This window comes from Narcine bancroftii, chromosome 1 (genome assembly GCF_036971445.1).
Source record: "Narcine bancroftii isolate sNarBan1 chromosome 1, sNarBan1.hap1, whole genome shotgun sequence".
NCBI classification, from domain to species: Eukaryota; Metazoa; Chordata; class Chondrichthyes; order Torpediniformes; family Narcinidae; genus Narcine; species Narcine bancroftii.
The window spans coordinates 337,949,274-337,963,743 of NC_091469.1; the positions used below are offsets into that span (position 1 = coordinate 337,949,274).

The 14,470-nt window shown below is 39.9% G+C and overlaps 1 protein-coding gene across 8 annotated transcripts in view; it reads left to right on the top strand.

The window, feature by feature from the left end:
- fhod3b (formin homology 2 domain containing 3b) overlaps window positions 1-14,470 on the top strand; it is a 669,782-nt gene that overhangs the window by 63,259 nt on the left and 592,053 nt on the right. For all 8 annotated transcript variants that reach the window (XM_069909515.1, XM_069909535.1, XM_069909544.1 and 5 more), the window contains exon 3: window positions 7,910-7,974. In XM_069909515.1, the coding sequence (XP_069765616.1) occupies window positions 7,910-7,974 (65 nt within the window). The remainder of the gene's footprint in view (window positions 1-7,909; window positions 7,975-14,470) is intronic.

The following is a 14,470-nucleotide window of genomic DNA, read 5'->3' on the forward strand; positions in this document are numbered from 1 at the left end:
CTCGCGAGTTCTTGTAGAATGAGGACAAAATCATCAATGCACTCACCAGGCTGCTACCTCCATTCCAAGAGCTGATGCCTCAATAGGATGATGTTTTGAGGCCTTGTGTAGCGAGCCTTCAGCCTTTTGAGGCTGACTCATAAGTAGTGCAGTCCCTGATGATCGGGAATCCTTTAGGTCCGACTCATGAGGACCACCGATCTCTGGAGTTCATCTGTAGAGTAGGCAGTTTGTGTGGCTGCCAGGTACATTTGGAAGCACTCCAGCCAATATGTGAATTCCTCTGGGGACAGAAGGTCGATTAGAAGCATCACTGGTTTCAAGAGCTTCCATCCTTTTCTTACTGAATAAAATTGTACTGTGACTGAGAGCACTCAAGACCAGAGAGAGTACAACACACTTTTATTCAGTAAGGATAACACAATAGTCTTTGGACTGAACTGGGGTTTGGCGGGGATCCAGGGTTTAAATCGGGATATGTGGGGGTGGAGTTGGGGGAGGAGCCAGCCCTCAGGACATCACATCAGTTGTGAATTCCCAGTTCACTACAACAGCATTGCTGGCTCATGATCACCAACAATTTGGAAGGGGAGACAATCTCGTGTCTGTAAAGACAATGTTGAATGCCCCTAAGTAAAATATCACTCTGAACACAAGTGTGTTTGACGATTTGAATATTTAATATGTGCTGAAGGAAGGATTGTCTTCAGTTCATACATGCTGGTCTGTTGGCTTTATTCCCTAGTTTACATTGCATTTGGAGGACGGGTTCCTTTCCAGTTCATGAGAAATTATATCTATTTTTCCTAGGGGGTGGTTAAATTACTTTTTTTATTTACTCAATGGAATTGGTGTCAGAGCATATGAATGCTCAAGTTTATTTTTGTTTTTATGCCAGACATCAGCTGCTGTCTGTCAGGGCTTCTAAGAGCTGATTAGTTGAGCATTTTCAGTAATCACCTTATAATATGTGATACATTGCCTGCACTGGAATTCATCCCCATGTTGAAGGGGGCAAGGGTCATTGCCATGAAGATGACCAGATGAAACTCCTAGCAACATCCTTATCTCAGAGCTACAGCCACTTGTAAAATTAAAGCTCAATCTTGTTCTATAATTGATTTACTCACTTTGGGAAGAGCAGAAAAAACAGGAGATTGAAACTGTTGACAAGCTAGTCACTGCAAGCCTTTTGGGTGTATTACTGCATAAAATGCCAGACATTTACATTGCATATGGAAAGACGAATGATTTTGTTGGCTTTTTGAATCCAGCCATCTTGTAGGAAGAAATAATGTAACTGAGTCTTAGCACAATTGTGAGAGGCTGAGTCTGCTCCTAAACTCTACAATTTTTGTCTGCTGAACCAAGGTTTGAACGTAATGGTCTTCAAACTACCTTTCTCTCCATGCCCATATTATAAAACTATTATCGTATGCCTGACTGTTCCAAATTGTAATTCAATTTGGAGTCTAGATTTATCAGTTTTCACTGGGGAAGGAACAATTAAATGGATGTTGTTGGAGTTGAGAAGATTGAGATGTTTTGCAAATTTGCAAGAGTGGTATTACCTGTAAGATTTTGAAGACAAACTCTATTTTACTTTTTGAGATTTTAGAAATGGAATTTTGTAGGAGTGGGAGATTGTCTTCTTAGTTTTATTTAGCTGTTTGAAATAATAAGTAAAACAGCATTCCTTCCCGTTGCATGATTTGGATTCTATAGACTGACAATTTTCTTGAATTGGTCTACATTTGTCTATCTACTGCAATCTTTATCACCTGCTTGGAGGAGGGGGGGGAGAGTGATCAAATTTTATGTTTTAAAATAAAAATTATATTTATTAAATGTTATGGAAGAGGAATTGTAATGATTTCTGCTGTAATTGGAATGTCATGCAAGCTCCAATTTGTTGAATGCTCATTCTACATTTGAGCAGTGAATAAATTGCCTTTTTCTTTGTAACAGCAAGATTCTGCCTAAAATTGTCCAACAGTAATGATTGCAACCAACATTATTTCCCATGTGTATGAGTTGAGAAATGAAAGTGTTGCGGCTGTTCTGGCAACCATCAAACCCTTCCATCAACACTACCTCTGAGCAAAATAACAAAAATGGTGTCATATAACAATCTGAGATCAAATTTCTTTTTGGGGTTAGAGAATAGTGTGACAGATTTGCTCAAATGGCAGTGAGTGTAGAAAAGACCTTTCCCTTTAAAGATTGCACGTCAGAACTGCAAGTCATTTAAAACCTAAATTTCACATACATTAGGGTCGCACTATTTCATTAACTGATAACTGATTCCAGCAAAGGTCAGAATGTATTGGTTCCTAAATGATCCCAGTAGATTATTTAACAATGGTGTTGATGTGGTTCATTGTTACAGGATATTTTGTCGGGGTCTGTTGAAAGTCCTCATTTGTAACCTGGTGTTCTTTTTTGCCTAACCTTTCATGAAGTCTTGAAGAAAATGCACAGTCTATTGCTTAGCTTGCAGCTACTGCTTCAATTGGAACATGGAGGAAAGAAGATGAAGGAACATTGCATCCTGGTTTTAATCATTTTAGAAATGCTATGACAAATTATTGAAAATGTTCATTGAAACAAGCAGCATTTATGGAAAGAGAAACAAAATTAATGTTTCAGATCTGCAACCTTTATTCAGAATGACCAACATTGGGTCTGAAATATTAGTTCTGCTTTCCTTTCCACAGATGCTGCCTGACCTGAGCATTTTGAGCTTGTGTTTTCAAGTTTTGATTTTATTTTTTCTGCATTTGCAGTCTTTTCACCATGAGGTATCGATAAGGTTTGACTACATACCAATACTACACTAGATTAGGTGTAGCAGAAATTTTACAAAAATACTAAATATCGATATTAAAACCACAGAATAATCAGACCGGAAGTGATGATGTATATTGTTTTGATAGGAATTGGGAAACGAGTAAATTTGAATAAAATAATTTCTAAGGTAGAATTCTTAAATTTGCTTTTTTAATATTCCCTCTCTGTGTAATGCACAAATCAATTGCGGGTCTGTTTCTATTTGCTGAATGTACCAATGATCTGGATTTGATTCTAAAGAGTATTTGCAAAGGATTCTGTCATCGGAGGCTTAATAACTAAACCTGATGAAAGAAACCTGGTAGGAAATATTGATAAGATGCTAGAGCGAGCCCAAAGTGGGTACCTGAATGTCTGTAAAATGAGGTGATATTTGCTTTAATATATGGTTACCAATGTAGAAGTACAGAAAATCTAGGTATTCAGATCAATGTGCACTTGAAAAAGCAAATGGAATACAAGAAAGATGTATGACTGCTTGTTCTTGTTCAGACTAAAGTTTTAGTTCCTTGCACCTTTTGAACATCATCCACGAAGAAGGTTACTAAGGCAGTGGTTCATGTAATTTTGGAGCATGTGATCTTCAATGGAAGGAGGCAGCGCAACCATCTCCAGTTGAAACCTAGCAGATAATTTAATAAGGCAGGTATAATTATGGTGAAGGAACTCAGATTTTTTTTAAAAATATTTGAATTTAAATAAAAATTAAAGATCAAGAGGAACACATTCAGATGGAAGAATTTCTCCAATCTCAAGGGATTCAATTTGCTGTGAAGATTTGTCACCAACTTTGATTTAAGTTTGTCAAAGCATTGGTATGAAACTAAATCATAAAGGCTGTTACTTTATGTGAATCCATTCTATTTTGTATTTTAATTTAGTCATAAAATATAGTTCGTATTTCTCAAAGTGGAATATTTGCAATGAATGGTGATTGCAGGAAACCCAAGATTTCCATTTTGCATATATTCAAGAAGTGCTGTTGATGACAATCAACAAGAAGTAATCTCTAATTCTTTTTGGCTCCTGCCCTAGTCAGTATTATTAAAATAAAATCTGACCTTCATACTGCCCACCTGTTCCTGCATGTGAAGTCTGATCTATCATGGATGAATGCTGAACCGATTTACCAGGGTGTGACCTGATACAGTTATCTGGAGAGAATGTATTGGTTGAATTTATTCTAATGTGGAATGTAGGAGGCTGAGGAGTGTTCTACAAGGTTATGCCATGCTATCATTGGAGAATTTGTGCCCAAATGTAATTTCCTTACTGCCATCCCTAAGCCAAAAAATACAAGAGGAATATTAGTAAAGAATAACAAAATCCTGGCCTAGCTCCAATCTTGTGAAGAACTGACCCATGTGGTTGAGGGGAATGGGACAGAATCAATGGGCCTACCATTCCAGCTGAGGAGGAAAGAGGAAATTACAATATTGTCCAAAGGAGGATTTGAAAGAAGTGCGTGATAGCTAATTTGAGTGGTCCTCAACAAATAGATTTTTGGGAAACTGTGTTCACGGCATATGATAATACTAAACATGGTCTGTTCCGTTAAAAGAGATGAGGGAAACTTATTTTAATCCACAATTAGTCACATTTACCCAGATTCCTGCTCTGGACAAAAGGATGTGATTTAACATTGCTCATGTGCAAACATAATGGCACAAATAATTCTGCTTTGGTGTTGGTGATGATTGGACATGTTTTTTTAAGCATTCTGATGTCCTCTTCAGTCACCTTGTCCCTTTTGTTATCTATACCCACTTTCAGGTGGCCACAATACCCGACTGTAAAGCAGCCTATTGTACTCCTATGCGGCTGTTGGGTGGCCACCTGAAAGTGGAAAACCCGACCAGGAAGTTTACCCACCTAACCCTTCTCCTGTAGGTATAATATCGTGCTCAAAGAATCCCCTGTTGCACCTGAAAGCAGCTCAGGCAAAGCTGTTAGCAGCTTTCAGGTGCTTAGCAGTGGGCAGGCTGTTGACAGTCAGCTGGAGACTTGCTCTCAGCTCCGCTGCCAAGACCTATCCTTCCTGCTGCGGACGCCTACCCTCCCCGCTGTCTGACAGTCCACTGCTGTGGGACTATGGGGCTGGGGCGGCCGGCGGGATACTACGAGGCTTACAAAATCCCATTAAATTTAAAAGGTGAGATCTTTCAATGTCAGGATTCTCGGAGATGGCCACTTCAGCCCCGTACTCCAGCTGTCAGACTACTGCCCCTGCCCAGACTCAGGAGCTGGCATTTGCTCTGTGGCCCCTCTCTCCACTTCAGACCTTTCAGATGGCAGAACACCACCTTCAGTGCTGCCACCTGAATGTCTTTTCGCAGACACTTGCAGCCAGCTCCAGAGCCGCATTCTCCAGGTGATTCCACCTGAAAGCGGCTTATGTAAAATTTGCAATTGGGTAAAACTTTCCTTTCACATATCCACGTAAATTGTTGCCAAATTAAAATTTTTAGTTATCACAGATGTGTAAGCATTCTTGACTCCCTTTTGTAATGATGTAAGGCTGTCACTATACTGAAAAGCTGTGGGCTTGTGCAATAATTATAGACTTGGTTGTACAAACACAGGAGGAATTGTTTCTTGAAGGGTGAGCATGAGAAGTGCATATAGTAGGAATTAATTGTAAGGCTGGGACCTAATTGAGAGGTTTGGAGAAGAGCTGGTGCCACTTCAGTATTTATCTCTGAACTTTTAACATCAGATTACACCTATCAATCTGTAGGCTGTACATCTGATCCAATGATTGCAACCAAGTAATTTGCTGCTGCAATATGTGCTTCTCGATTGTCCTCTGACCTGCTAAACCTGGGCTGACCTCGAGACGAAGTTGGTGTTGATCACTTGGGCAGGTGACTGACTCATGCATGGTGACATTGCTTCTTTTTTTAATATCCTGGGTGGCATTTCTCACTTCTGAATTTTCTTGGGTGGGGACTGGCCTTGTACTCACTCCTGTCCCTTGTCCTCCAAAAAAAAATGAGAACATTGGCTAGGTTTCCATTTTGATTATTCAGTGGGAAACAGTGTGAATAATTTAACAGAAATTTAATACAATTTTTGGACCAGCTTCTTATTTGTGTGTTCAAAATGTCAGCAATCAAGGAACAGGTAATTTAGGCTTACAGTTGCAGGAAAAATGTTGCACAATTCACCTGCCTTGGTCTCCTGCTCTGGGAGGCTCTTGCTGATCCAAAGACCCCATGAATGGTTGACATTTAGACTAGTTCAACAAGTTGGGTCAAAATCTCAATCGACTTGGATTCTTTGAGGCCTGGGAGATTCAACCTCCCACTAATGAGCAGAGGACTGACCAAGTTCCCACTCAAAAAAAATGACTAGCTCAACAAGCTACTTGGCCAGTTCAGCTTGCCTCATCATTTCCTCACTGCTCCCTTTGCTACTTATCTGAGAGATGGGCAGTCTGGCTCACTGCGCATTTAAATTAATGTACACTTGCATTGCTAAGAGACAAGTGAAACCTAATTCCAACCTTGAATTATTGTGTGTAGATGAGCAAGTTATTGTTTTTCTGTCTAGCCTTAATCCAAACTAGTCATTTGTGGAATAATGTCATTCCAGTAGACTTAATAAATTGGCTGTTTTGAAAAAAAAATCAGATTGTGTTTGTGCAAAAGGTTCATGTGAGGTTCATGTGACTAAGCACCAAAAATTGCAGTTGTATTTATGGAAAGCATTTACTTTTATTCTGTGGCATGAAACTTGGTTTGTTTAAGTGCATCAAGTTAATCAGTAGTTTAAAATGTGTAAAAGTACATTTTGGGAAATGTAAGTACATGCTTCTTCCCTGAAGAAGAAGCCTCTTGATGTATTCTAACATTTAAACCACATGTCTATTTTTACTTGAGCATAAATCAAATATCTCGACAATGTTTTTAGCATTTTTTCTTTGTAATTATCAAACTTTTAGCATCTGCAGTTGTTTGAATCTGTTCTATTAGTGATCAAATCACCCATAACTGTTACAGTGCTCCCATGTATTACTCGGCATTCCAGTGGATGCAGCCATCTAAAGTGAGCTTCCCGAGGATTAAGTGAGATTATTGCAGATAAAATGTCAATGTTTCTGAAGTATCAGTGCAAGGGATTCCCAATGTAGGCAGTAATACCGTGTGCAAGGCATCTAGTGTTGAAGTTTCCCATGACATCTAAATTGGATTGATTCTTCAAATGCATAGCTGGTGGAGGGACTCCAAGTTATCCAAGAGTACAAGAAAATAGCAGGAGGAGGCCACCTAGCCTCTCACCATTCAGCATGACTATGATTGATCAACCTCCAAATCCAATTTACCAAAGGTTCTAAGTCCTCAATCTATCTGGAATGTGTCTCCATCCAAATAAAGTACTTTCATGACTTGGCCCTCTCAACTTTTTGGGGTAGAGAATTCCAAAGATTTCTTTTGACCAAAAAAAAATCTCTATTCCTCCCTCTTACATGACTGTCCCATTGTCTTGAACATGTGCCCACTTATTTGGGATTCTCCCACCAGTAAAAACCTCTCCAAGGTGACCTTTGCATGGTCCCTCAGCATCTTTCAATATGATCATCCCTCCTTCTGAACATGAAAGAATGTGGAGCTAAGCTCCACCATATTAAAGAAGACAGAATTGAAGAAACTCAGCAGGTCAGATAGCATTAGTTTAAAGAAAAGTATGACGGTGAGCCTGATAACCTTTAGAATAAGAGAAAATAATTAATCCAGGTAAGCAGAAGAGATTGGGAGGGCCATCCAATTGGAGAATATCCCATTGTCCTCACCCATCTTCCCTTCCTCCTGAACCAGCTCCTTTCTTTGATGGAAGGTCTCTAATTAAATTTTTTTTTTCTGCATACAGGTCATGTCTGCCCTCCTGAGCTTTACCCACCTTTTCAGTTTTCAGAGTTTTTATTATCATTGACTTGCATTCTTCAGTTTATCGGAATCTAAATACAGTAGTTGGCTTCTTGAGGTTCTACATTGAACAAAATATTAAACATAATACTTTCTTTCCTTCTATTTACAACCTAATTTTTCTTTGTTTGCAGGAGGGGAAAGAAGCACAGTATGATCCTGCGCACACAGCTCTCGGTGAGAGTTCATGCCTGTATAGGTAAGTAGAATTCTTAGAGTAACGTGGTCAGTGGATTTCTGGCTTGAATGTTGTCACTTCTCTCAGTTTCCATTTCAATACCAGTGGAATGTATCAAGCAGAGTTGACTTGCAAAGTCCAATGCTTGCTGGTGTTATCATATTGGCATCTCCTGACATGGTTCTCATTGCACAATTGTGAGGAGTTGCCTTGTTTTTGAGTTGGAGTTCCAGTCAAAGAACACTTTTGAATGGCTATTATTTGAGGGTGTATTTTCCGTTTATCAGGATGGACTTTGAATATCTGCATCACTTAGCACAGTCTTCTAATATAAAGTATTGCAGAGCAAGCACTGGCATGTACATCTTGCAGTCATTTTTCTATTAATGCATCAAGGAGTGATTGTAATAACATTGCCATGTTGAGATCTTGTGGCACATTAGAATCCAGTCATCAATATTGCTTTCTCTCCTCACTATACCTTTCTGCTCTGCGAGGTTTGTAATTTGCCCTGATCATTACACTTGCATGCTCCACTTTCCGTATAGAACTGACTGGAGGTCTTTTAGAAATGTTTTCTATGGTCTGTGAATTCAGTCCCCTTGCATTTGAAGACTTGGATTACATTTTGGGCAGTATGGTTAATGCAATGTAAAAGACAATGTTAAAGTGTCTACAGTGACTGCACAGTGACAGTGCTGTTTCAAGGTCTAGAGATTTTGATCTGGAAAGTATTTGACTTGCATATTGATCTCAGAGTTGCACTTTTTGCATAGAAGAGTAGTGTTTAAAGGGATGAAGAGTGAGAAAAGAGGTTAACTAAGAGCCTCCTTGGGGTATATAGAAAACTGTAAATTATAGTTGGACAAATTTGACATGTAGGATTTGCAGAAAATAAACTTGGGATGCTGTACTGTTCTCTGTTCTATTTCTTGTTGCCTAGAAATCTTAACTGATGTAACTCCAGGTCCATCTGTGCACAGCACAAGCTATTCACTTGAGTGCATAAACCTGCCAGGCTTTGTGGCTTATTAATGAGTCAAGACCATTCTTAAAATGTGGATACGATTTACATAATGCCCGCTTTGGGAATTTGCAGACATGAGCATGTAAAACAATGCCCATGAGGCAAGGGTGCCTCATTCTGTCGAGCATAACTTTTCTGTTTCGTAGTTGGTTGAATTTCATGTTCTCGTTGGGAATTTCTCTCTTCAAGCCTTGCCAAAGAGAACCCTCCTGTTGCATCCCATTATTGTCATGTTGGAAAATTTCAGGGCTGTTAAACCTATAAATTTCTGTTCAAGGACTCTAATTTGGCTTAACTAGAAGATCATTTGAATAGCAAAGCTATAAGTAATGCTTTCTTTTTCAGACTGTATTGGTAGTGGATTGTTTTGTATCATTGAGATTAACATTAGTCCAAGTTTTTAAAGTTCCAGTTCCCTGATTTTACATTTCTACATGTACCATTGTAACTCAAGTTTGCAGTGCAAGAAGCTTTGCGCTGGGTTGAATTCAGGATCAAGTAAGAATATCTAGAGTTCCTTAATTTGCATGTGTTAGAGCTGACTGTGTCACAGTGCCAAATTTTGGTTATGCAGTATTGGCCTCTTTCAGGTGGCCAGAAAAGCCGCATATTCTACCCGAATGCAGCTGTCGGGAGGCCACCTGAAAGAGTCTGATGCGGCTCGGAGGAGTACTCACCAAACTTCCTCAGGGAGGTATAATCTCCGCATCTGAGCAGTCTCCTGAGCCACCTGAATGCAGCCGCCTGAAAGCGACTGCTGGGAGTGAGCTGATTACAATCAGCCAGTGACCCAAATTCCCACGCCTGACAGGCCCCTCATGTTCCTCGCCGACAGGAGCCGGAGTGCACTTCGAGGCACCTCTCCTGCAGCTGTCCCTTTCAGGTGGACAGCGCAGCGCTTTCAGGGCTGCCACCTGAAAGACTATTCCACAGGTATGCATCGGCTTCTGCAGGCACATTCTTGGCGCATTCTTGGTGGATAATGCATCTGAAAGCAGCTATTGATATTCCCTTGCACTGGGTTTACTGTTGCCTATTTTGAATGCAAACAAGGTAGTGGTTGAATAGGTTACATTTTGATTTCAATGTTTTTTTTAAATCCAAAAATCGACTTTATTCACAATAAATTATTTACAGAAAGAAAACCGTTCAGTTTCTTCCAATCATTATTTTCATATACATTTCCATCACTGTAAATATTACATTCATTTTAATTTGCACCATTACCACTGGGGCACCTCGTTGTTTCTCCTCTTGTTGTTTGACAGGTTTTGTCTTGGTCTCAACCTCTGAATGTCTGGTAACAGAAGGCCTCTAGACTGTGGTGCCCCCACTGTGCCCTTGCATTAGCTGCACCAAGCTTCAGTTAGTTCCTCAGCACATACTCCTGCAGCCTGGAATGTGTCATTCAGCAGCATTCCCTCACCAGCATCTCTGTGTGCTGGAAGTTAGCAGGTTTCTGGCAGACCAAAGTGCGTCTTTAACAGTTGATGATCTTCCAGCCGTTCTGGATGTCTGATTCTCTGTGTCTCTGGGAAAAACCCATAAATCAGATGCTCCTTTCACACTCGTATCTCATTAAATTCAGTGTCCTTTTGTCTTGGGATAGGATTGAGGGTTTGGCTTTTCACACTTGACCACCCTCCTAACTAAGACACTGAACACTTCCACACTTGCAAGGAGCCTTCCTTGGGGCTTAGGACTGTTCTACCTTCTACTTGTGATGTCATGATGCATCGAGTAATGGTGAACCTGCCTTAAATCTTGATCAATATATTATGATCTTGTATGTGAACAAAATTAATCGTACCTAATTATAACATAATCAAGCTTTATGTACAGCTTCAGCCCCTGTTGTTGTGCCAACCTACATAAACCTTTATCAGGGACTGTGGAAAGTGCAAGCAATAAATAATAATTGTGGATAATTTTTTTAAAGTTGGTAGTGAATTAGCGCTCAATTTATACAACGTGGGAAATTTTGTCGTGCTGATAGCTCACAATTTATATAGCATGGGAAAGTTGGTAGCACAATTGCGTACAATTTATAAATACTATTGGGGGGGTGGGAAAAATAATGGTGGACCTTCCCTCCCAGAATTCCATGCAACAGAGAAAGGGCTGTATGCCTGGCTACATGCATGGAGCATTCGCAGACGTTTCTCTGTTGCACGGCATTCTGGGAAGTCAGGTCTGCCATTGCTTTTCTCCCCCTACAGTCTTTATAAATTCTGCGCTATAGCACTACAAACTTTCCCAAACTGTTTTAAAAATGTCTACTATTGCTGTTTATTGCTATTGATTCTCTCCTCCCCCCTCCCCCCCCCGGCAACTTTCCTATGGCAGAGTTTATACCTCCATCTTAATCTTCCTGCGCTTACGGTATAAATGCAGTTGATTTCAATCCAATTACCCCTTTCACACTTGCCTGATTGCAACGCCAGCACCTGCAGATGCCGGAGATTGTACTAGGGACTAAGACTGTCAATCCCAGGCATGAGATGATGTCATCTGATGCTGGCGTGGAGCTGATTTTGCTTTCACACTGGGCATTTTAAAGGCTGATTGGTGGTTAATTCCTGGGATCACATGCAAGTGTTAAAGAGGCTAGAGGGGGGATGAACAGTGACAAGGCCTCTTGCATCTTTCTCCACACCCTCTTGTCATCTGTATTTTGCAAAGAGGTAGACGACCGTCTTCACTCCATTTCCGGGACAATGCGTTATGGGTGATGTTTGAGTTATACAGTAAGGATCTGATTAGGATTGACTCCTCTCACTGCTTGTTTGTGAGCACTGGTGTTGAGGCATTCCACCAGATAGGTTCAAGAAAGGCCCCCATGAATTGTTCTTATGAGGTGACTTGAGGTGCTGAGTAAAGCATGAGATGAATTTTATACATTGAAGTCGCTCATAGCCAGAAAGAACTGAGGCAAGTTTGAAACTACATATGCCTCTTTCTCAACCCTTTATTTAATTCTTCATTCAAAAAGGTAGAAATATTATCTGCTTTCTAGAGCTATCTTCCATCACTGGACAAGTGGTAAGTAATGTATAATCACTGTCCAGGTGGGTCATGAAACCTCAAGGTTTCACGTTATAAATGTCTGCCTTCCCCCCCCTCAACATTGCCAAACGTCATGATCCAGCTTGTGAAAGGGAATTGCAGGTTTCCACCAGAACAAGTGACAGCCATACACAGTCCAAAGGAATTACAAAGATCAGGTTGTAGTTAGAGCATCACTTTTACTACTGTACCTTCAGGCTATAACTTCTAATTCTGTCAGTCAGATTCATCGCGATATTTGATCAGCAGAATTGTGTGTCATTGCTCTGAGCAAGATGCACCTGTTAGAAATTATTAATCTAATGTAATAAAGAATTGTTTTGGCAGATGAAAGTGTAGCTGTTCTTCCTCCATCAAATAAAAGAAAGGATTCCATTAGAAGGTTAAAAGCTACATAATCTGCTTTTGTGAACCAAGTAAAATAAGCCATTGCATTTTTTTTGGCCTGAAGGTCTTGGGGATTTTAATAACTGAGCCTTCCTACTAATGGTTTTGCTTCACCAATGGACATTAGAAGTGGGTAAAATTCGATTATTTAGTAGCTGGGGATAAATATTGAATGGTTAAACCTTGTATTGATACTAATAACCATTAATCCTGAATGTTATGTTATCAGGATTGTAGTTTGAGAGGTCTTGGAGAAAAGGAAACTGAAAAGTTCACAATTGTTCTGTGGAAATATCTGTACAGGAATTATTCAGGGAAGTGGGTGGGGTGAATGATCAATGGAAAGTTTTGGCTTTCTGCAGAAGGATAAACTGAATACTTCTACAGAGAGTGGGCAGGGAGGAGATGCAGTCACTGGGAGAAAGTAAACAACGTATTTGAGAAGTAAATATGCTGTTGAAGTTTGAGATGGCTGCATCAAATTTACTGGATCTGGGTTAGGAAAGATGAGTGCTTTTCAGTACAGCTGGCTTCTGGCAGAAATTGAACATAGTAATCTGCTTGATAGGCAGATAGTTTGTATGTTTATGGAATGGTGAAAAGGACTATAAAATGTATGTAAATTTCTCTCACAAAAGAATTAAATGTTCTCTTCTGATAAGGTTTCTGAGATAATCCTAAAACAACAGTTTAAAATTCAAATGTTGGCCCAAAATAAAGCATACATTAGAAACTTAAATGCATCTGCATTATATTTCTCAGTTGTCTATAGTGTTGCGCTGAAGGTTTTGAATCAAGCCACCAGCAATACTTTACACATTGCACATCAAAAATAATGAATTTTGAATGGAAAATCACTCCAGCATTCAAGTGGGAACATGTGGATGTAGTTAGCAGTCTAGTTCAACGACATTTGACTTTAAAAAAAATCTTTTTGCAAGTACCTGGAGGATTTGAGGATGACGGCTGCTGCTTTTAAGCCTATGCTGGTAAAATGTGAGGGGGCACCTTGGATTATTGTACAGCTTCTGATGTCTGGCAGAAATGATTGGTTGGAAAGACATTGTATGATCAAAACCCTTCCTGCTTTCACTTCACACAACATCAATATCAACCCTCTTAAATGCAAGCCATTGTTCTTGAACGGCCTTTGCCTTTAGGTTTGCTTTGAAGAACCAGATGCAAACCTACACCTCCTGGAAGAATTGGGTACTAGGGATCAGAAAGGTGACTGTTTAACATGCAGTAAATGACTTAACAGAAATGGCAGAGGTTGAGCCATTGGGGAGGGATAATGGCAACCAGCATTGCCCTATTCAGGATTTTTGAGATTGCTTTGATTGTTTGAAATAGCCCACTGTGAAGCATTACAGGAGGAAGTCAGTGTGGGACGTTGTGCCTCATTTATGCTGTAGCAGCTGCTTGTGTCTATGGAATTGCAAATCCTTTGTTCTTTACACATGTATTTTGAAAAAATACCAGAAATAATACAGATGTAACAGATGTGATTTATTGATCATGTTGCTCATGGAAAGAGACCCATACATTCATACTATGTGTGTGTCTATATATCCATTTTTAAAATTGCCAGATTGAATTTATTTTCCCTCTTGGGACCAGTAGCAATGCAAGTGCAGTTCTTGGCAATATGTGTTAATTTTTCTTTGGCTTTTCACCAATTTTAATTTGTTTGTGACTGTAACTAGCCCGGGTGGGAATTCACTGTCTACTGTCTATTTTTCAGTCTTCTGTTTATGGTTTTGTGAAGGCATAAATAGATTAGCACACACACAAGCTTTGTTGGGACCAAGGTAAACTGCCTCAGGATCTTCGTGATGCCACCATCATCACCCTGTACAAAAACAAAGGCGAGAAATCAGACTGCTCAAACTACAGGGGAATCACGTTGCTCTCCATTGCAGGCAAAATCTTCGCTAGGATTCTACTAAATAGAATAATACCTAGTGTCGCTGAGAATATTCTCCCAGAATCACTGTGCGGCTTTCGCGCTAACAGAGGAACCACTGACATGGTCTT